The following is a 21,127-nucleotide window of genomic DNA, read 5'->3' as shown; positions in this document are numbered from 1 at the left end:
AAGAAAAATGCTATTCAAATCAGGCTTTTGTCAAGATTGGTCAGTGATTACCAGCGACCACCTGTCGTGTATTGGTTGGTTTGGCCAAGGACTTGATGCCGCAGTACCAAACCTGTCTGCAGGAAGTGGGGAATTGGCTTCCCCCAGCTGAGCTGTAGATGTTTGGTTCTGGCCCTCTCAGCTGTTGCAAAGGCTGAGGATGCCGATGACACACATAGCTGATGACACATCATCGCTCAGTTACCTGAAGTAGTTGCTCTGTGCCATTAAAATGATAGCAGATGCCATAAACATATTGCACTCCACCGTCTGCTCCCTCTGGCACTGAACTATGACCAAGAGGAAAGTTCCTCCTGCCCTGTCAACTCCCCTCAAATAAATAATCATAATAAAAAGGCCAGCCTTTCTGAAGTTCCTGCTTAGAGAATGTGCTGCTGATTGAATGTAGCCCTGAGAGGCAGGGCAGGCTTGCAGCTCTTGACAACAAATGAGAGCTGTGGCTGCCTCATAAATGCCTTGGCTTCAGAAGGAGGTGGTTATGGGCATGAAATGTTTATCATCTTGTACTTGCTTTGCTGCTGCTGGGTTACTGTGTAAGTAAAAAATAGTGATAATTAAATAAGAGGTGATACTGCAGCCTGCTTCATCTGCTTGTCTTCATACTTAAATAGGCTTGCTGACAAAAGAAAGAGTAGGTGAAGGCAGCTTGGATTTGGCAGAGGTTTGGACTGTGCACTAAAGATATGTCCAATTGCCTGCGAAGAGGGGTCTGGTTGGAAATCTGACCAGTCAACTGGCTTTCTGTTAGAAAGCACTCTTTGAAATTGTCCGTTAAAGAAGATGACTTGCCATGTAGGTCAACTTGCACATTCAAAAATGCCCTTGCAAAAGGATACTTGTTCTTTGCAGGTAATTTGGACACAGTGCAGTTGTTGGTCACCTCCTTTTGAGTATGCCCAGCATTGCCGCGTTCATTGGTGCGCATTGTGGATATCGGCATCTCTAACATCGTGCAGCGCCTTGCATGGCTCTCTGAAACTGGCTGCTTCACAGCTGTCTTTGCTCAGCTTCCACCCTACAGGCGGATGCTGCAGCAGTCTTTGGGGGCTTTGCTTTATTTTTATTTTTGGGTGTTCATGTGCTTTTGTTTTGCTTTAATAACACACTTCCCAACAGGGGACAGCACTGCACTGCTTAAGATGCTTGTCATTTTTAAGGAACTTTTCTAAACTTGTCATCCTAAAAGCTATACTGTGCAGCAGCAGGCGGCCTCCATAAATCACCGATTTCTCTTTTTCTTCTCTTTTCCTTCCTTTCTCTCTTGCACTCTCTTTATTCCAAGCCTGCGGATTTGGACGCCTGGGTAAGCTCTCTTTTTTGTCTGGATCTTGCTTATTCCAAGTGTCATGTTGTTACTGCGCGCGTACAGATTGTTATTGCTGAGCACAGATGCAGGATTTTATTTTCTGTCATTACATTTTAAAAGGTGTTCAGCTAGAAAATTGCATATTATTTCCTCCATAAAGATTTTCACTGGTTCCTTTTGTGTAGCTTACAGCTGCTAAAACCAAACTCGATCTGGTGATGCGTATTGTTGGCTAAGAGTAGCAGAAACAGGAGGAAATGAAGGTTACACCAGTACTGCTTCGTAAGGCCATGAGTCTGCATCCGGGTTCTAAAACAAAACAAAACCTAGTCACCTGCCTTCAACAGAATGAGAGAAAGGACAAAAAGCAAGTGATTTTGTAGGCCTTGCGTGTTTGGAAGAGTGACTGCAGGCGGCTCCCCAGTAGTGGTGACATTTCTGCTGGTGCAAGTGGACGTTGAGTCAAGGCTCCCCTGTGGTTACTTGTCCGGTACAAGCCTCCCTGTAAAGTTCTGCTGTTCAGTCTCAGGCATAACGTGTGCAAGCTGACTCTTGCTGTCTGTGTTGCCCTTTCAGCGGTGTCATTCCCTCTAGGCTTGGTCAGGAACATGCCAGCTACTAATTTTGGAGCTAGTTCTGTTCTTCAGTGCGTTGCTGTCAATTCCTTCTTCTAGTCTTGGAGCCTTTAATGGCATTTGTTTTTCTCCCCTGCCACTTGGACTGCTACCAGGACTGGAAGAGACATGGGAAAGCATGAGGTATAAGAATTTGCAGTTGTGAAATGTGGCAAGCTGAGGTACCCAGCCAAAACATCTCTGCTCTGCTGCTGCAGAGATGTTGCTGGATACCTTTGGGGGAAGATGGTAACTCCTCTCAGCAAAGACAGGATGATGTAGAAACAAGGCATTTGATAGAGACTGAAGGAAATTTCCTTTATCCTTGTAGCTTCTTTCCCTGGATTGCCTCTGACTGATTCTCTAGGCACCATCTCACTAGTTCGTCTGTGACTGGTGAATGTGTTCTGCCAAGAAGATAAATATTTTTGCAGTAATCTTGCCAAGTGCTGTGACTTGCCTTTGAGGAAGTTCTTTGTAGATTGAAGTATGGACCTTTTCTCTGAGCTCAACTTGCCCTTTGCAGAGAGGGGTGTTTTTTTTCCCTCCAGTAGTGTGTCCTCCGTGCCCTCTCCCGAAATCCCAGAATCCCAACAGTATTGCAGAGACAGATAGCCTGATGGTAGCCGTCAGCTGTGGGCTCTGCTACTGCTGCATTTATTCCTGGGTGCCACATTCCCTACTGTAATCTGACCCTGCCATGAAGCCCTTTTTTTCAAGCAGATTTCCTTCCTGGTTTTCATGTTTAACAAGGTGATGAGAAGGGACTGTGATTAAAAGGAATAAAAATCTGGTGATATTTCATGGTGGGCAAAGCCAAAGCTAATCTGTGAATAGATGTAGCTAGAGTGAAGCCCAGCTCTAGAAGATGAGTTGCACAGTCTGATGTGTTACATGTTGGTGTCAGTTCAGGACGAGGCTAAGAGCGTCTGGCTTTGTTCATAGAGAGTGAACCAATAATATTTCATTAGCTCGATTAAGAGGCTTGTAAAATACTTCTTTTGGCCTGCCTGTCAGCTAGCAGGCCAGTACTTGAATTTTTTAGTTGAGCCAGTATGTAATGCATAACTCTAGAAATGTTTTTCACAGTTTGTTTCTAAATGGGTTACTTGATAAAGGGAGAGGAGGAGGCAGGGAATCACACATGACTCTGCCCTAGCTCTTTGTCACCATTCAAGGCAGCACTGAGATAACCTGAAAAACTCTGGGCTGTGCAAGAAGTGTGAAGATAAAACGTAGGAAGAATTTGAGAGTCCCCAACCCGCCCATGCCCATGGAAGTTGTAGTAGCATGCTGGTAGTATACCTTCACTGTCCTTTTGTAAGAATGCAGTGCTTGTAACTTCTGACACCATCACAGGGGATTCTTAAGCATTTCCTGAATATATATATATAGTCTATTATTAGATTATACCTAGTTTTTGTACAGAGGAAAGTTGCTTATTTCATACATTCTGTTTTGCAAATACGTGCTGCCCATGCTGCTTTTCTAAGTTTTGGGTGCATTCATGTGTGCTACAACTAACTACACTCTTCCTCTTCTCCCTCTGTTTTATTTCTGTCTTCATACTCCTTGGACATCACACTTTCTGCTGTGTCCTACACTACAATTTCTTAGATGTCACCTCTTGGCTTTCGTCATCTCTTGCATGATATGTTCAAGCTCAGATGTAGCTTCTGTGGCATGGATGTGAAATGAAACTTTCTGAAATACGATTTTTCAAACCAGTGTGTTATCACACGTCATCCCTTCTCCTTCCTTCTTTAGTTCTAACGTTGTTTGTGAAAAGTGTATCTGGTGCTTGCTTTGGCACCTGCAATCTCAATTGCCTGTGAAGTTTTAAGCATCTCCATAGTAGCCAGTTCTGTCTGGGACATCACAGGCTCCTGACTTCAGTTAGAGGCAATAAGCAGCAGCACTAGAGGAACTCTTAATAAATACCCTGTATTCATACAAAATGTCCCTTGTTGCCTAACCCAGTTTGGAACAGTGAATATTTCAAATGCCACATGCTCTGACTGTACCATTCATACTTCAAACATCACCATAAAGTGTACTAAAGTTCCTAGTAATAATAGCTGGGGATAGAAGGAAACAGAAAGCGACTTTCAAGCAGATCTGTCACAAATAGAATGTTTCTCAGTATACTTCAATGCACAGAAACATCAGCAAGCTTTGGAAAAAAAGAAAGGCATTGAAAATATGTTTGAGTTGCAAGTAAGCTTTCTCCGCAGCCCCTGATTCATCATGCAACTTATGGGCAATAAGTTGGACATAATGGAGAGATAAGTGGGACATATAGGAGAAATTGCTTGGGGGGAAGAATGGTGAGTAGACTGAGGGTGTAGTCTGCAGTTGGGAGATCCAGATTTGAAAGATCCTAGAGAAGTCACTAACAGAATGTCCGTGTGCTGCAGGGTGCGTTGGTGTGGAGGCATTTATTCACTGTGGGCAGCCCAGCTTCAGTCAGGTCTGCTTGGGAGTCCGTGGGTTGTCATCATGCAGATCAGCACGCCTCTAATGAGTCTGCATCTCAGCACCCTGCTTGAGAGATTAGGTATTTGGTTTGTGTTCCCTTCCAGAGGTGTCATATGGATAAATATGCTGAATTTCTTGATGAATGAGGTCAGGCAACCACATATGATGAAAAGATGAGTTGGTGTGTGGGTACATAGATCCATGTCTTGCCAGAAACAGAATAAAGTCTCTTACCCACCAATACTGTTACACATGTTGGTTTTGTGCTCACAGAATAGTCTGCTACCCCAGGGGAGTAGCACTGCCACATAATTTATTTAGATTAAGCAGGAACTTTTTTGCATTTGTAAAAGTTCATCTTTTGACTCTTCCCTGCCCCCACCCCCCCGCATTGTATTACTCTTCACACAAAAAGCCCCTTCTATCTGAACTGTGCAGAGGGGTCAGTACTATGTTACTCTTCTTTCTTTTCCTTATTTATGTTCTTCTTAAGGAAACATAAGTCACTTGTTTAGTAATCTGATTTTATGGGTGTTATGCAGAAAATCGACAGGAGAACGGGGTCCTTTGGTCATCTACCAGACCACTCTGCCTTCTTGCATCTATTTCATTTCAGTTGAAATTGCATAGTCCTTTTCTGTATAGATGATGGATATTGGTACAGAAGGATAGCTATGGTTGTCTTATCAGAAAATGGTAATAATTTTGGCATTTAGGAAGTGCCCATCAGTGCCCCTGTTGTTGCTGTAGTATCTCATTGGTCAACCTACATGTATGGGGCAGCTCATTCTCATCCTTCTCCCCATCCAATCTCAGCTGGTTTGCAGACTGGAAGGTACATGGTTAAAACAAAGCCAGAGATTTTGCCTTTAATCAAGTGTGTCTGAGAGCAAAAGGATTTAGATAGGAGTCTATAGTGCTTGTGCATTACTGTGGCCCTATTGACTAGGATGACAAACATGGGAACCAAAAATATTTCTTTTCCCTTTAAAAATGAACAGACAGACCCCCCCCCCCCCCCAACTCCCTTATTTCATGTACTCCTTTTCTTGCTTACTTATCAACCGTCCCTCACTGCCTAGCTTAAAATCTCATCTATAGCCCTATTATACCACTGTATTTCCATCAGCAGGGGAGCAGAAAGAAGGAAATGCACAGCAACTTGCTTTCAGATGTAATTTTTCTCATTAACAATGGCTGTTGGCCATAAAATGACAGGTCTGAGCCCACGGGGATGTTTCTGTCCCAGCTGCTTAATCGTATTGGACCAGCATTTTCTGTGATTGTACCATCATCATTAAAAGTTAAGAGCAATGCGGCTGGGATGCTATAGATTAGCAGGGTTTGTGTTCATGTTAAATGGACTAATAATTCTGGTTTTGAAAGGTCTTCTGCCTGGTGATAACTTATGTGGCCCCAGAGATTTTTGGGGTAGGATGGGGGAAGAAAAACAAGTGCCATTCTTCTTGCTATTGTTGCTTATTATTTTTAAACTTAAAGTTTGGTTCAGTTCCATCAATGCCATGTTTTCTTAATGCTAGTTCAGTTTAGGGGTGGGAATGCAATGAAGTGCTGCTGGTTGTAAAAAGCTAAAAGGCAAAAGCTGTTGTTGTAACCACAGGGACTTTTTTTTTTTAAATTGAGCACTGTTTATCTGATGACCAGGTTTATGCTTAAGTATGTGCTTGGATACCAAGTTTGCTGTTGTGGAAGTGTCACACTTATAGAAGATGGAAGAGAAATGCTCAGACACCCATCTCCTCTCCAAATCTGCAGCACTCGGTCAGAAGAACTCTGGGAGTGCTGGTGGTGTATGCAGAGAGCGTGTGGAGAGAGTACTTAATTATCAGGGTAGTGCTACGTATGTCTGTAAAAGCAAATGCGTGGTCAGTGGGAATGTGTGTTGCTATAAAAATGTTACAACACAGCATTGTATTTCACATTTTCCTCATGATTGTAGGGATGTGTTAAATCTATGGAAGTTTTCTGACACTCCAAGGGGCAAGTGTTTATACAGTGGAGGATTTGAGGTTTATTTGTTTAAGGTATTATTTTATTTTAAAGGTTTATTTTTAAGGAAGAACATTGAAGTGGAGTAATAAACGTTGTGATTCATGAAAAACAAAGACTTGGATAAGGTGGAGTTCTGAAAAAGGTAGTAGGAAGGTGTCACCTTTCTATGATTATATGTTTTCATTTAATAAGGAGAAATAAAATCAAGGTTATGAGTTTGAGTATGATACTAATAAGAGCATTTCAAACTTGTGGGGATAATCCAAACTGCAATACTAAAGGCTTGTAGTTCCACTGAGGGGCATCCCATACACCAATGGGATCCTGAGCAATGTTGTTTGTTTTTTTTGTTTCTTCCATTTGACATCCAGTGTGCTTTTCTTGCACTCACATTTTTTTTTTATTTTTAATTTGTTCTACTGATGCTCTTTTGTTGTTCTTCCCAGGCTGTAGAGCTGCAAGGCAGGGAGGCAGAGTTGAAGCGGCAAGAGGCTTTCTATAAAGAGCAGTTGGCCCGCATTGAGAGGAAGGTAAGGCGGAGTTGTCTTTTATTTGTGGCCTCTGCATCCTGATGGGATCGGATGCGGGTCTGTGTGGATCCTAAGAGTAGAGAAACAAGAAGTACTGTGCTGAAACCTGGAACTGCCAGCTCCCAGTATCTTTCTGCCCCCAACCCCTTACCTAGTTAAGTGATGAAAAAGCTATACAAACCAAATCTTTTGAGCAACTTGCATTTGAAATATAAGGGAGTTTTATCTGGATTGTTTTTAAAAAAAGATTTCTAGTAGTTCAAACTTTATTTTCTTTTTCACCATGGGGTTTAGGTGAAAGCTAAATTGAAAAAAAAAAGACCCTTGGGTTTTCTTATTCCTTTTGTTAAAAATCCTTTCCTAAATTTAAAAAATCACAACACAAATCTTGCTATAAATATGAATTAAAGTTGTATTATTAATTTTTCTCTGGGGAGCCCAACAGTTCAAAGAGCGGTGCTGCAGTGCACTGCCTGCTTCTTGCTGGATAAGCCTTTGAAATGAACATGATTTAAAGAGACACTGTCAAGCATCTTTTAAGCCTGAAATGACCTTTGAAAATCCATTTAGGGATTTGAATCTCTCCCCTAAACATGGGATTTGTTTCTCTGTTTAATTGTTTACCATGATGAGTTTTTAAAAATTGATGCCATAAAAATAGGAGCAGCCATGCTGTTCCTTATGAACTAATGCGTTTTTCACTTCCTGGCAAAATGAAATAATGTTATAAGTAGTCTTTATTTTTTAATAGATATGGAGAATAATCTTTTCCAATTTGAAGCAATTAGACCTCCTGAGAGGGCGTTGCATACACCCTGACTTGTAGTTGTGTTACATGACTAACAAAAATGCAAACAATGAAAAAGGTGCGTTGTAAAGAGACAGGGAAATTGATCAGCTTTACTACCAACATGTAGCATGATGGTGAATATGGAACATGGGGAAACTGCAGATTGTAGAAGTGGTAGGATACTATTGGCACATCTATTCCCTTCTCATTCCCTGCTTCTGCATGATTGTCCATGCAGCATTTTTTTCTAAGCCACTGATGATAAAACATGCCCATGAGCAATTTCACATGATACAATTTTGCAACACTAATCCATACAGTTCATTAAAAAATAAACTATTAAAACTACCACTCAGTGTTGCATTCAGATTTTTAAATTCTATTTCTAGATAATGGGGATTGTTCAGTGAAATTGCAAACAATCTAGCAGCTATCGTTCTAATTATCACAGTTGTCCATATGTTCATACGCAAAGGGAATTTTTGCAATTTCTTGGTCTCATGCTGTGTGCTTCTATTATATTCTTCTCTCTGGATCTGGTTTCATGAAGTGAAAACTGTGGGGAAAATCTGTGTGTGCGTCTGTCCTTTATGGACAGTGGAGTGGGGAGAAGCTTGTGTCCAGGCTGCATTGTTTTCTTTTTGAAGTCCTTTGTTGTATTTTGTGTTTCCCTTTTCAGGTCCATGTTGCTTTCTGCAGGGTAACTTTTTAAACAAGGTGATGGATATTTTAATACAGGATTTTCTCAGGGGAGTCTTATGAGGAGCGGCTGAGGGAACTGGGGTTGTTTAGTCTGGAGAAGAGGAGGCTGAGGGGAGACCTTATCGCTCTCTACAACTACCTGAAAGGGGGTTGTGGCGATGAGGGTGTTGGTCTCTTCTCCCAAGTAACTAGTGATAGGACAAGAGGAAATGGCCTCAAGTTGCGCCAGGGGCGGTTTAGATTGGATATTAGGAAAAATTTCTTCACTGAGAGGGTGGTCAGGCATTGGAACAGGCTGCCCAGGGAGGTGGTGGAGTCGCCATCCCTGGAAGTGTTCAAAAAACGTGTGGATGTGGCGCTTCAGGACATGGTTTAGGGGACATGGTAGTTCTGGATTAATGGTTGGACTTGATGATCTTAAAGGTCCTTTCCAACCTAGTGATTCTGTGAGTAAGGTGGCTTGCCCATAGTCCTGTTCAAGCTGCAGAGTTGTGTAGAAACTGTCTTCTAGTTCTTACATGCACAGAAGCAAGTAGATAAAAAGGGCGGTTTTCCTCTCTTGAAACACTAGATAGTTTCTGACCCTTGAACACTAGCATTTTGCTGGTAATAAAATAGAAGAATGCCTCCAACCGTTAGTCTGGATTGGAGTGGGAGGTGGTGGGGGCTAGAAGGGAGAAGAGAGAAATGTACTTGAAAGAGTGTAATAAAGCTTAATTGTATTAGTTTTGAAAAAGGTTTTCTATCTTCTCTGTGGATAATTTTATTCCTATAATGGTTGGAAAGATGGAAAACACAGCACAGAACAATCTTTTTTATTAGCTGTTGCTTTTATATAATTCTGCTTTTATTTGTTGAATACACGCAGACCTTGACCTTTATTTATTTATTTTTCCACTGTGCTAAAACCTTCAAACTCAGGCTTAGATATATTTTTATATATCTATGTATATATGCATGTGTAAACATTAGAAAAAAGCTATTGGTGAAGGAATGAGGTGGAGAGGAGCTCTGAAATAGAAGTTTGTTTTCTCTGCTTTTTTCAGGGGGGGGTGGTCGCTTGGAGTGTGGTCACTGGTAGCTCGGAGGTGTTGAGCCGGGAATGAATGGATGTGATGGCTCAGTGCGGCGGTAGAAAGCTGAAAGTTCTCCCTCCAAGGCCCAGGCTGTCAGGAATCCCCTCTCTCCTCCCTTGCTGTGCCTATTTATAACCTCAGGTTGGCTTTGTCCCTACTTCTGTATGATAACAGAATTCAGCAGTAGGAGACTTAGATTTGTTTTTGAAGGATGTTTTGAACTGTTGATGTTGAGAACTAAGTATCTTCCCAGTAGGATGCTAAAAATAATTGTGTTATATACTCCTTACAACGTAGTAGCTGCTGCACTGAATCAAACACGGAGACTGTCCTGTTTCTTCTGACAGTGGTCAGTTTTCAAAGACTTTGAAGGAAGATGCAAAAAAAACCCCTCACCACAACAAAACAACAACAAAAAAAAAACTTTTGGAGAAAACTTTGAGAAGAGTATTCCTAAGTGTTGTCAGTCGGAGGCTGACACATGCCCTGCTGCAAGAGAGTTTATTTTCATTCTGTATTTTTATTCACTGTAATGGAACTTGGATTACTGCCATTGTTCTTCTATGTGTCTCAGGCATTTTTGCTGAAGCCTTGTTTAGCTCTTTGCCTCCAGTATCATGTGGCAGTGTGTGCCACAGGTTAACTTATATACTGTATAGTCTGTTACCAGTTTCAAATACTTTCTTTCATTTAATAACCTTTGTGAAACAGATAAAAGGAATTCTCTTCATTATTCATTATCTGTAGACTTCTGTTCCCTCTTTTACCTTCCCACTAAGCTGGGCAGTCCTCACCTTTTCAGCCTCTGCTTGTGTGAATGATCTTTTTGAGGTTTCTCATTCTACTTGTTTGTCTTTGGGCCCTTTCCTCCTTGTGGCTCTGTCTTTGAGATGTATTGACCAGAACTGAACTCAGTAGTTCCCTTGAATGCAGCAGATTGTGTGAATACATTATCCTTTTATTTTGTAATCTCTGAAAGAGCACTGTAATCTACTGGTCAGAGCACAGAATTGGAAGCAAAAAACCTGCTCATTTTCTAATAGCTGTTTCTCTTTTGGGAGTTTAAAACAATTACTTAGTCCATCTATCTCAGTTATTCCATCTATATGATGGAATAGCTTATAATGACAGGGCAAAGTGTTGTGAAACAGTAAAGCTATAGAAATGCTAAAAAGGCTTTGCCTTCAGTTTTGCGTGAGATGAACTATGGGTGTACCTTATTTCAAATAGACTTGAGAAACTCAGTTTCTCTAGACAATCTTATTAAAATTTTTATGGGGAAGGGCATGTATGAAAAAATAATTTTGGTTTTTCAGCTTTTAGGGTTTTCCCTACATCTTCTATTAAAGCACTGGAGGAAGTAAGATGGTGAGTGCAGCAGTGCTGTGTCACACTAAAGATCCACCTAGTTCAATATGCTGGTCCTGAGTGTGCCTGAAAGTGGATGTCCAGGGATGAGCATAAGATCAGGGCAAGTATGTGGGATATTTGTCCCAAATGCTTTGATCATCCTGGCTGGTTATCTTTGAGAGTTTTCCACATCTATTTAACCCTCTGTGAGAGGTGTGAACCAGAACTGTGCACACAGTGCTCAAGATATGAGTGGACCATGAATATGTATGGTAGCTGTATCAGAATCACTGTTTGGTTCTCTGTTTCTTTGTAGTGCCTAACGCTTGATTTGCACTTCTGACTTGTGTTGAGCAAATGCCACACACTACTGCTACTAGCAGCATTCAGCTATTTTGAGTGCAGATTTGAACGCATGAAGTGGCTGTACTGGGATTAAACCAGCGCTCTGATTTGTTGTTGGGAGGTGTTCTTCCCACTGTGCCCTTCATTATCAGTTTGTCAGGGGTCGTGTGTGTGACGGACTGGTAGGTTTAATGCTGTCTGCAGTGTGGTGCATGCTTTTCTAAACTTTTGTAAATCAAATTTTATTGAACAAATTCCTTGCAGAGGATCAGGACATTGGTGATGCCCTTGGTCTTCCTCACTTTAACTCTGGTAGTTTTTTGTAGGTGTGTGTTTCAGCCTCCTGGGTTGCTTGTATGTTTTTGTTTTGGAGTGCCTGAAGTATTTTGGTAATCAGGAAGATTATGGGGAATAGATCCTTTGAACTGACTATTTCTTCTATGACTCTGTAATTGCAGGATTTTGGAGCTGGTGATACAGACATTCCATTCCACACCTGTGTTTCCAATGTGATTGTCTAACCTGCAATAAGTAATCCAGTAATGAGACCTGGCTAATTTGTTATAAGTGGTTATTAGAGTAATTTTACATCTCATTCATGTAACTTGGAATTGTTACACAAAAAGTAGATCTTGTCTCAACTGTTTTGAAGGAGGTTTTGTACGGTAGTGTTTCTCTGGGTAGAAAGAATGAGAGTTGGACCTAATAACCTCTAAGGAAAACCTTAGAAACACTCAATTTGAGAAGCTTAAGCTAACGTTCTTTCATGCACTTACATGTTACTGAGAAGCAGGGACGGAGGGAGGTTGGTATAAGTAGTTAACATATATACTGCACAAAACTGTTTTTATTAAGGATTCCATGTATGCATTGTCCTGCTTTCTCCAAATGGTAGAAACATCCTTTAAAAAGTATGATAAGAAATGCAGTCTCTCCTGGAACCCTTCAGATGCCAGCAGATTTCACTTAGCATATTAGTTGTATACTTTCTCCCAAGTAAATATTTGTTTGACTCCTTTTGCTATTTGGCCTCTTGCTGGATTTAACCTGACAAAGGTGAAGGGCAGTATAGCAAAACATGGGCAGCTCTTTGTAGTAGTGTAAAATGGCAGAGAAAGGCTGAAGGTGATCTCAGCAGATGAAGTGAAACTCCTTGCTATAGATGATGTCTTCCCTTTATTTGGATTTTCCTAAGCTCTGGCTCCCATGTTGTCTTTTATTAGGTGGCTGTGGACTACTGTGAGCAGTGGGTACATTAATATGCAATGTTTTTCTGCTTGTAGCACAAGTATTAATAAGCTCTAGAGTATTTATGCAAGTGGGAAAGGAATGCATTAAATACCTTTTTTTTTTAATAAGGTGGACTGCACCTTTTCCTCTGCTTAGCTTCACAAATCTTGTAATTTTGTGTGTGGCGTTCACCTTGTTTCGTTTGTTTAAATTAATCTCTTTTTGCCCTTGCACTTACCATTTCATTCATGTTTGTAAAGCATTTAGGATGTGTAAAGAATGGGAGGAGAACTTATTTTTGTTTGTTTTTCTTATTGGCCTTGATCCTTCTTCTTGGAGCAGTCTCCTACTTCTGGTGCACCAAGGTCACCTCTACATGTGAGTTCACTGTCATTTCTATGCTTTTTGGCCAGTAACTCATCTCAATAAAAATCTCCGTGGAGAAAGTGACAGCAGTCTGGAAAAAAGCCTTCCAAAATAATATGTTCATGTTGGGTCTTCATGATCAATTCTAAGCAGATTCTGTGGGGCTGAACAAACTGATGTCACCTGGCAAAGGTGGCAGTTGAATCAGTTGCCCGAGTCGGGATCCCAGGCTGTGTCTGTATCTGAGACCTAGAGAGCACTCACCTACCTTTGAAAAAGCAAGCTGCCTTGAGGTGCTACCTTCAGCCGAACCCTCTGCCCTTTCAGTGGGAGTTAAAGATTTGATGCCCTTTTCTAAATGAGATGGTAAGTCTTGGCAGGTGTCACCGGCACCATTTAGGTTCTCAGTAAAGTGGCCTGTAACATCCCGGGGCTGCATGTGGGCTGTTGCTGTGTGTGTAGGGCTGCTTCGCTTGCCTCCAGACACTAGCTTCCCGCGCTAGCCAGTGCTGTGGGGTAGTCTGAGGGAGAACAGTTAGTGTGAAACCAAGTTCTGCTCTCAAAAAATGTGTTCCCCTTTCAGAAGTATTTCTTGTCCCTGCCTTCGTAATTAAGCCTTACAATATTCTTTAGAATTTTGATTTTTTTTCTTAGCTATTTTGTTCAGTTTTCTTCTCATCCCCTGCTCCAAACCCTTCCTACCAAACCCAGCAGGGCTTTATGTGAACCTACTGTGATCCAGAAAAGCAGTTTGCCTTTCAGGCCAGTGGAGCAATATAACAAAGCACCCAGTTCATTGAACTGTTGATTTAATCTTCTGAACACAAGAAGAATAATCCCCAGTATAGTTTTCTGAAATAGGCTGATAAGATCCGTCCTAATGATCCAGATCACTTCCCGGTCGCTCGGGCTGCCTCTGAGGCTGCGTGGATGTTGTTTTTCAGGCAGCGGTGGTTCTAACAGTCTCTCAGGGCACAGTCTTTGATATTTAGAGAACTGGAGATTTTGTCCTGTGTGCGCGTTAAATTTCTGAATGGGAACAAAATGAAGAAAGAATGAACCTGCAATTGTCATCTGAACCGGTTCTGACCTCGCATCCTCTTCCTCTTGTCAGTTATTCACAGACATTAAATGTTGTGCTGGGGCGGGGGGGGGGGAGTACAGCATCCCTAATTTCTTCTTTCCGCCGGTATCTGTTCGGGCTGAACAGCGTCTAGAGGAGGCTGCCTCCCTAATGCTTCTCCGTCGTCTCCCTGTCTGCGGGGAGAGGTTGCTTCGCTGTTGCCATTGGACAACTCGCAAACTGACTTCCAGTACCCTGTGCTCAATTCACCCCTTTAATGGCTGTTTTGCTGAAAGCTTGTAAAGTTTAGTAGTTAATATACCTCAGTACACCAGCTTTTAGAGATCAGATAAATTGATTGGTAATTTGATGAACTCAAATAACATCTATAATAGGGTAAATAAAATGTGTTATATGTCAGCACTGCCTCTCTGCCTTCTCTGCAGCGTGTATGTTCTTTCTTCAATATGTGTTGACTGATGTACGGTACATTACATCAAATTACAAGCAGCCTCTGCGCAAACAGCAACTAAGTGTTTGCTTCCTCTTCAGTCTGCCCGATTAGTACAGAGATGCGTTTGCAGTCTGTGTACTGAAGGGTGAACTGTCAGAGCCTTACGGTGATTTTGTTTCCCTGGCATTTAGAGTACCTTTGCAGAGGGAGAGAATGATGCTTATGGGCTGCTTCATCTTGGAGGAATCCATCCTCAGGCTCGACTTGTGAAATAAATGTGGCAATGTGTGGTTTGAACTTAGTGTCTTAACACTGAATTTAGCAGCTGAATTTAGATAACAATCTGGTATCTGGTCTCATCAGTGTATCACTATGAAGACTTGTTAAAGGCAGAACAAAAAGGCCTAGAATGTTATCTTGTCTCTTTGTTAGAACTCAACAGCAGAGTATTTGTCTAGTCCAAAAAGAGCAAAACAAGGGGTGCTTTTGTCTTAATTCTGACAGCTTTCCCCATTAGCTAATATTTCAGATACCTTCCCTCACCTTTTTTTATTCAACTCAATTTTCCCTTCATTTCATTCATTATTGCCTAATAGTTTAAATTTCTGTTTTCTTCTTTGTGCTGTTTATATGCTTGTTTATAAGCAGAATGGTATTTATAAATGTGTGTATATACAGGTAGCACTGTTAGCACTGGTTTTACTGGTACTTTTGTAATGGAAAGCAACACATACACGCACACACAGTCTGTGTCTCACCTATTCTTACTGTGGTATAGTTGTACCTTAGCACCAACTACATTATCCTGCTGCAGTAAATACCGGTGCTGCCTGTTATTTCCATGTAATTTGCCAACCAGTATACAAATTAATTTTTGGCCTTGTTATTGCAGTATTGGCTATTTTATGAAACTGTAGAGAGTTAGCACAGTGAATTGATTAAATATGTTCCAGACCTTAGGCTGGAGTCCGTGTGTCTGCCGGGATTTGGATGATTGAAGCTTGTGCTTCTCTTGGGATATTCCAGATTTAGACTTAGTCTTGGAAATTGTTTCAGGTAGACAAAACTTCCCTCTGTGTGTGGAATCCACTTGCATAAGAGCCTGACTTTGGGGAATCTGAGATTTCTATTTTAGCCCACAGCGGTCCTTCCACATGTGGCAGGAAAAAAGGCATTAGTATTGTGACTCAAAAATAAAGCCAAGGCCTGCGCTCGTTTTGAAAAGGTCCTTAAAATTATGGCTCTGCCCTTGCAGAATGTGCTGTCATCATGTTAATGGAAAATATGGCTGCTAATTACTCTGTAAATTGGGCAGACTCCACAGAACATCTCAAATTTGTGCTGAATTAAGTAGTCCAGAGATCAGCCTTTAAAAAGCTACTACTCCATATTTACAGTGGCTGTACCTTCTGAAGTGAGTATGTTTAGTAGTTTACTGTGGGTGTGTTAAATACATGTTTCATGACAGCCTAGGGCCACTTCTCTGAAGGTTTTTCCCCATCTGCCAGTCATTTTAAAGAAACATAAATAAAAGAGCTACTCCAATTTCTTGAACACACAATGCACATTCCCAAGAGACCAGAGTGACTCAGAACTAGCTTGTAAATAACATGTTTTAATGTTCTTTAATATATGTGCACCATCAAGCTTGCCGTGAGGTCTTGAGCCACTGCAGATGGTATTTGCTTCGTCTGTCACAGAATCTCCTGATCCCAGGATGAGGAGTGCTGGGGTTTTTGTTTGGTTTTGGGGGTAGCTGGTGGTTTGTCTATATATTCTGCTGCACCAAGAATGATCCCAATCGCAGTTTACTGTTAAACGTGTTGACTTGAACAAGGATTACCTGGCTCACTCATTCACAGTCCAGCCCCATTGTAAATAAATATGAAATAATGACTAATTTTTATTTTGTTTTTAATAAAAATAGTAAACATGCATCTCATGCACTAGAACTGTTTGGGACTTGAACCCTGACAAATATGGAGAGGAGGGTTTTGCCCTGGTAGGTATTCACCAGTGGAGTAGCCATCAGATAAAAGATGCTGCCCTGGGCAGAAGGCAGTGACAGCAAGGAACAGCCACGGAGCCAGAAAATGCCGAGAGGCCATTTAATCTGTGTCAGTCTCCAAGGGCCACAGAGGAGCGAGAAATGGGAGAAGGAAATGCAGGAGCCGAGATAAAACTCTAAGCCTCTGATTTGAGAAGACTTGTAATAACTAGGTTATTCTGCGTGAGGAGCTAGCTTTTCTTTTCCTTCCCAATTATTGCATTTCAGGTCTTTTCATCAGAAAAAAAGGCTTAATTTCTTCTCCTTTCTCCTCCCTCCCCATTCTTCTAAACAGAAGCCAAATTTTTGCTTACATAATTTCGAGATGCAAGGTTGCTGTGAGCTTGCACGGCTGTGTCAATAGGAGTGCCTGGATTATTTCCCCCCGCCCCTCGAGATGTCTTATGTTGTATTGTACGGTGTACAGAAATCATCTGATTTGCCCTCACATGCAGCAAGCCTTGAACTGACTGGACTGTGGTTCTTGAAACAGAAGATGACTCATATGGGCATGTAAAAATGCTGTATTGTGTGCCCGCCTGGGCATGTATATGAATTTAACTTCATTTTTCATAATAGTTATGTATACCACAAAATGTCCTTTGGCTGTTTAGGGGATTAAGTGTAGCATATGAGACCTTTCACCTTTAGGTCATTTGTTGAGATACAGCTTCCCTTAGCAGCAGCGAAAAGCCATTACTTCCCGATGGCTAATCACTCTTTTGTGTGGCACCGAGATAACTCTTCCTCCGGTGAGAGGCAAGGGTTTGTTGCAGGAAGAACAAAGAAAAAAATATAATTGTGTCCTAGCTGTTGATTTCTATGATAGGCAAAGGGTGTCCTGGTGTTTGTCCTTGCCAGCTGAAAATAGGATGGTGCTAGGTTGTAAGTTTTTTTTTTATGTGTTCACTTACTCTGTGGAGAGAAGACTTGGCTCCAGGTCTGCAGCGTTTGTGATCTTTGGCTTTTCCCTCCTGTTGTTCCCCAGCGTAAGCACAGTGCTTTCCCTTCTTTGTGTTCCTGTTGTCTGACTTCTGAGCCCAACCTGTTCGCAGTTGAAGGGCTAGGAATTTTTGTTTGGTCTTGTCCAGTAGACACAGGTGAAAAACTTATACTTTTTTTCATGAGCCCCAAAAAAATCTACTTCCAACACTTTTTCCCAAGCTCTTTGTTGTTACAAAGCTTATCAGCTACAGCAACAAACCCCTGATAATTAGATAATTACGATGTTTATACCAAAATGTTTCTTTTGGAGATTTAAGCCTACTTTTATTTCTTCCTCATTTAGTCCCAGCGTCAAGGTCTGTAGGTTGTTTGGATGTAGTACTCCTTGCTGTTAGAGGCAGCATTTAGAGATTAAATTCTGAGAGTAGATTTAGCTTGCATCTTCGGGTGTATGGTACAACATACATGTGACATTCTCCTACTTAGGTTCCTGAGATGCCTTGGCAGGAAGGCCTTATGAGATTTTCCTGGTTTAATGTTAATAAGTAATTATGCCTATTATTCTGTAATGGGCTAAAGGTGAGAAATGCCTTGGTCCCTTTCCTCCACTTGGATTCTGTAGTGAAAGTACGATACTAAGCTGGTGATCACCAAAAGCTGTTGAAGGCCACGGATGACATCATGCACCAGAGTTGAGACAGTCGTCGACTGTGAAGCGGTGGTCTCTGCCTGAGTATGGGAATGAAGCATTTGCGTGGCTGCCTCTGCTCTCTGTGGGTGTTTGATTTTCATGTTAATATTTACGGCTCAATAGCCCTGCTGCGAAAATGCCTCTCTCCACCTGATTTGTGGTCCGTGGTCCTTCTGGGCTTGTCTTTGGAGACTTCACAAGCTCTTTGTCAGCTACAGAGATGTCTCTTCAATGCCTTGTCCTCTTCAGAGGAGGCAAAATGGCTCTGTTAAATATGTGAAAGAGGAGATCACTAAAAGCAGAGAGAATGATACTGTCAAATGATGGAAAGGAAATTTCTTACAAATATTTTCTGATTTCTTTCTTATTCCTTTTACCATCCTTTCTCCTTTGTCCTCCTTCGCTTTTTTATCTTAGGATAAACATCGTAGTTATTTTCTGTTTACTTTGTGGAGAATTTCAATCCATTTTGAATAGCAAAATAAATATAAAAAGATACTAGTGCTCTTTTCTCTGGAATAACTGATACCTTGCAGGGAGAACTGGAGGTTACGTGACGGTGGTATTGTAAAGGCAGGCCAAAGGAATCTGTGTTAATTCATTTTCTTTTTCTTGTTATCAGTGTTTCATTTGATGTTTTACTTTCCTTTTTAAGTAATAATCAATACTTCTTGGTAGAAATAGCCTAATAACTTTTTTTGCCAGCTGTAAAATAAATATACCATTGCTTTATAATGTTTGTCCAAGTATTGCTAATAAAGGGGAAGGACATCAAGTTATCCTTGTAAAAATACTTTCGAGCTGTGGAGCTGGGAACTTTTTCCAGGTATTCATTAACTGAGGTTTCTGGCCCACTGGAAAATAAGTGAATATTGTCCCCCTTTTAAGCGAGACCCTAATGGTTAAGGTTATTATAGAAAATACTAACTTTTGTTACTTCACTTTTTGGTTGTCTGGGTGTGGTATATTTCTTCAGATGTGCTGATTACTTGTAACTTGAGCTTGAAGTTTTGAATAATGAGCTCCTGAGAATCTCCAGACAGAGCCGAGAGCCAGCGGGCACTTCTGAAAGTATGGATTTGTCTGTGTTATTAACTGCATACAGTGACCTGTGAAGTCCTAGCGGTCTTTTTGGCTGTAATCATTAAACCAGCCTCTCCTACAGGATAAAATGGGAAGAGAAGCTGCAAGCGTAGTGAGAGAACCCTGACTGAAAATACAAATATCTTCAGAAAATACTCCGGGAGTAATAATAATAAAGAAAAAGTACGGTGGCAAAATAAATTGCCGCTGATACAATTTTTCTTCCTCTCCCAAGTTTGCCTCGAGTATGGCAGTTTTTTCTTCCTTCGATAAATAAATGCAAAGATGAGGATCGCTGCCAAAAACTGTCACATTTCTGGAACTTTCAGCCCCTGATTATTCACATCAAGCCTCCCCCCCCCAGCAGTACAGTATTCTGAATATGTACACCCACCATTCTGTCAGATCTGTGCAGCCTGCGTCTGGTTCATCTTCTGTGTCTTTGATGTGCTCCATAACGTAGGCAAAGAGAGGTCTGATAGTCTCTCTAAAAACCTGACAGTTTGTGTGACAATCTGTCCACGAATCCACAGGCTCCTTGTCAACCAAATGAGCCTTTGAATATCAGAGGTTTTCGGAACAGTGCTTGCAGCACTGCATATGCACTAAGGGGAGAGTACAACAGGCTTCCTTGTAACCTGAGAGATGTCTGCATTTTCCTTAATCATTCCCGGGACATCTCATCATTGCTTGTTGGCTGGTTCTCAGCCCCGCACATGTTGGGGTTATTTAGCAAAGCTTGATTTACTGGAAACTGCACATGGAGAATAATTTGCAGTTGCGGGTAGAGGAAAAACCCCAGGAGGGGGTGGAACTTGCAGGCTTTGGTATACTTCTGGTTTTTGGTGGGTTTTCTGTTTGTTTCTCATAGAGAATCTCTTCCTTGCAGTTCCCTTTACCCGTGCAAGTGCAGGGATGTGATGCGTTTTCTTCAGCTTCTCCAGTCCTCTCGCACATCTTCCTGCCCTCGGTCCCTCCTATCCTGGCTTCCTCTGGGAATCCAGTGAATTGCATTCCGTAGCTACTTGTTGTGGAAAAGGATGGGGTCATGAATGTAATCTAGATTTTTAAAATTGGGACAGGAACTGTTAAGTGGGCCAGTTGCCTGCAGTTTATAAATGGGGCTTAGGGATATTCGCGGCAGAGAAAGCCGGGAGTTTTAGCTGCAGCGTGCCCCTCCGAGGTGGTGGGAGTTCTGTTGGAGGCTCTGTCAAATACCAGCTTTGGCATTTGGCATTCACCAGTTTTAGTGAAACTTTCAGCCACATACCTTGGCACTCTTGATACTCTGGCAATTCCCTTCTTCCCTTCCCTTGGCACGATTCTCTTCGGTCTCCCTGGGACGATGCCCAGGTGTTGGAGGTGGCACGCTGTGCCCTAAGGAGTTCCTCCCAGTTGTGTGACGGGTTGGCTGGTAGGACCCCGGTATCATGACGGGACTCGTGCAGCCTCCCGGCCACACACGGGGATTTAGCAGGCATCGCTGTGCCCTTAAAGTCATGGGTACTACGTTATCCATGCAGGTCTTCTCTGCAGCAGATGCTAAAAACCCTTGATGTTTAATCAATGCCTGGGAAGCCTGTTTACCTGTGCTTGTCAGGTATAATTGATTCAGGCATTTACTGTGAATTCCTCGCCTAAGACTTCTCTCTCCTATATTAAACTCCCAGCTAGGAGGACAGCAGAGCGATACGCTCCTAGAACAGTTTTAGCATTAATCTGGGCCTTTCGCATTGCTGTTGCTGTCCTCGTCAGAAAGCCTGTGTTTCCTGCTGGCATTTTATGGACTTTTTCTTTGAAGGTGCTTTTACTTTCCAGAGTTTTTGTTTAAAGAATTACTAATGCTTTATTTGCAGTCTTTCAGAACAGTGTACTTTAAAGCAACCTCATATAAATGCAGTATTTAATTCTTTCTGGTGTTTTTTGGGGTTGGTGTTTTTTTTTTTGCTTCTTCCCCTTTTAATCTGTAACAATAAATTCTTTG

General features: G+C 41.7%; 1 protein-coding gene across 1 annotated transcript in view; it reads left to right on the top strand.

Annotated features, from left to right (window-relative positions):
- The window catches only part of CHCHD6 (coiled-coil-helix-coiled-coil-helix domain containing 6), a gene marked incomplete at both ends in the record, with an annotated part of 132,883 nt that overhangs the window by 33,292 nt on the left and 78,464 nt on the right, over nucleotides 1–21,127 (top strand). The window contains 2 exons of the mRNA XM_082004595.1: nucleotides 1,343–1,363; nucleotides 6,918–7,001. Of these exons, the coding sequence (XP_081860721.1) occupies nucleotides 1,343–1,363; nucleotides 6,918–7,001 (105 nt within the window). The remainder of the gene's footprint in view (nucleotides 1–1,342; nucleotides 1,364–6,917; nucleotides 7,002–21,127) is intronic.

This window comes from Phaethon aethereus, assembly GCF_964289735.1.
Source record: "Phaethon aethereus genome assembly, chromosome: 11".
Classification (NCBI taxonomy): domain Eukaryota; kingdom Metazoa; phylum Chordata; class Aves; order Phaethontiformes; family Phaethontidae; genus Phaethon; species Phaethon aethereus.
This window is presented reverse-complemented; position numbering and strand designations above follow the sequence as displayed.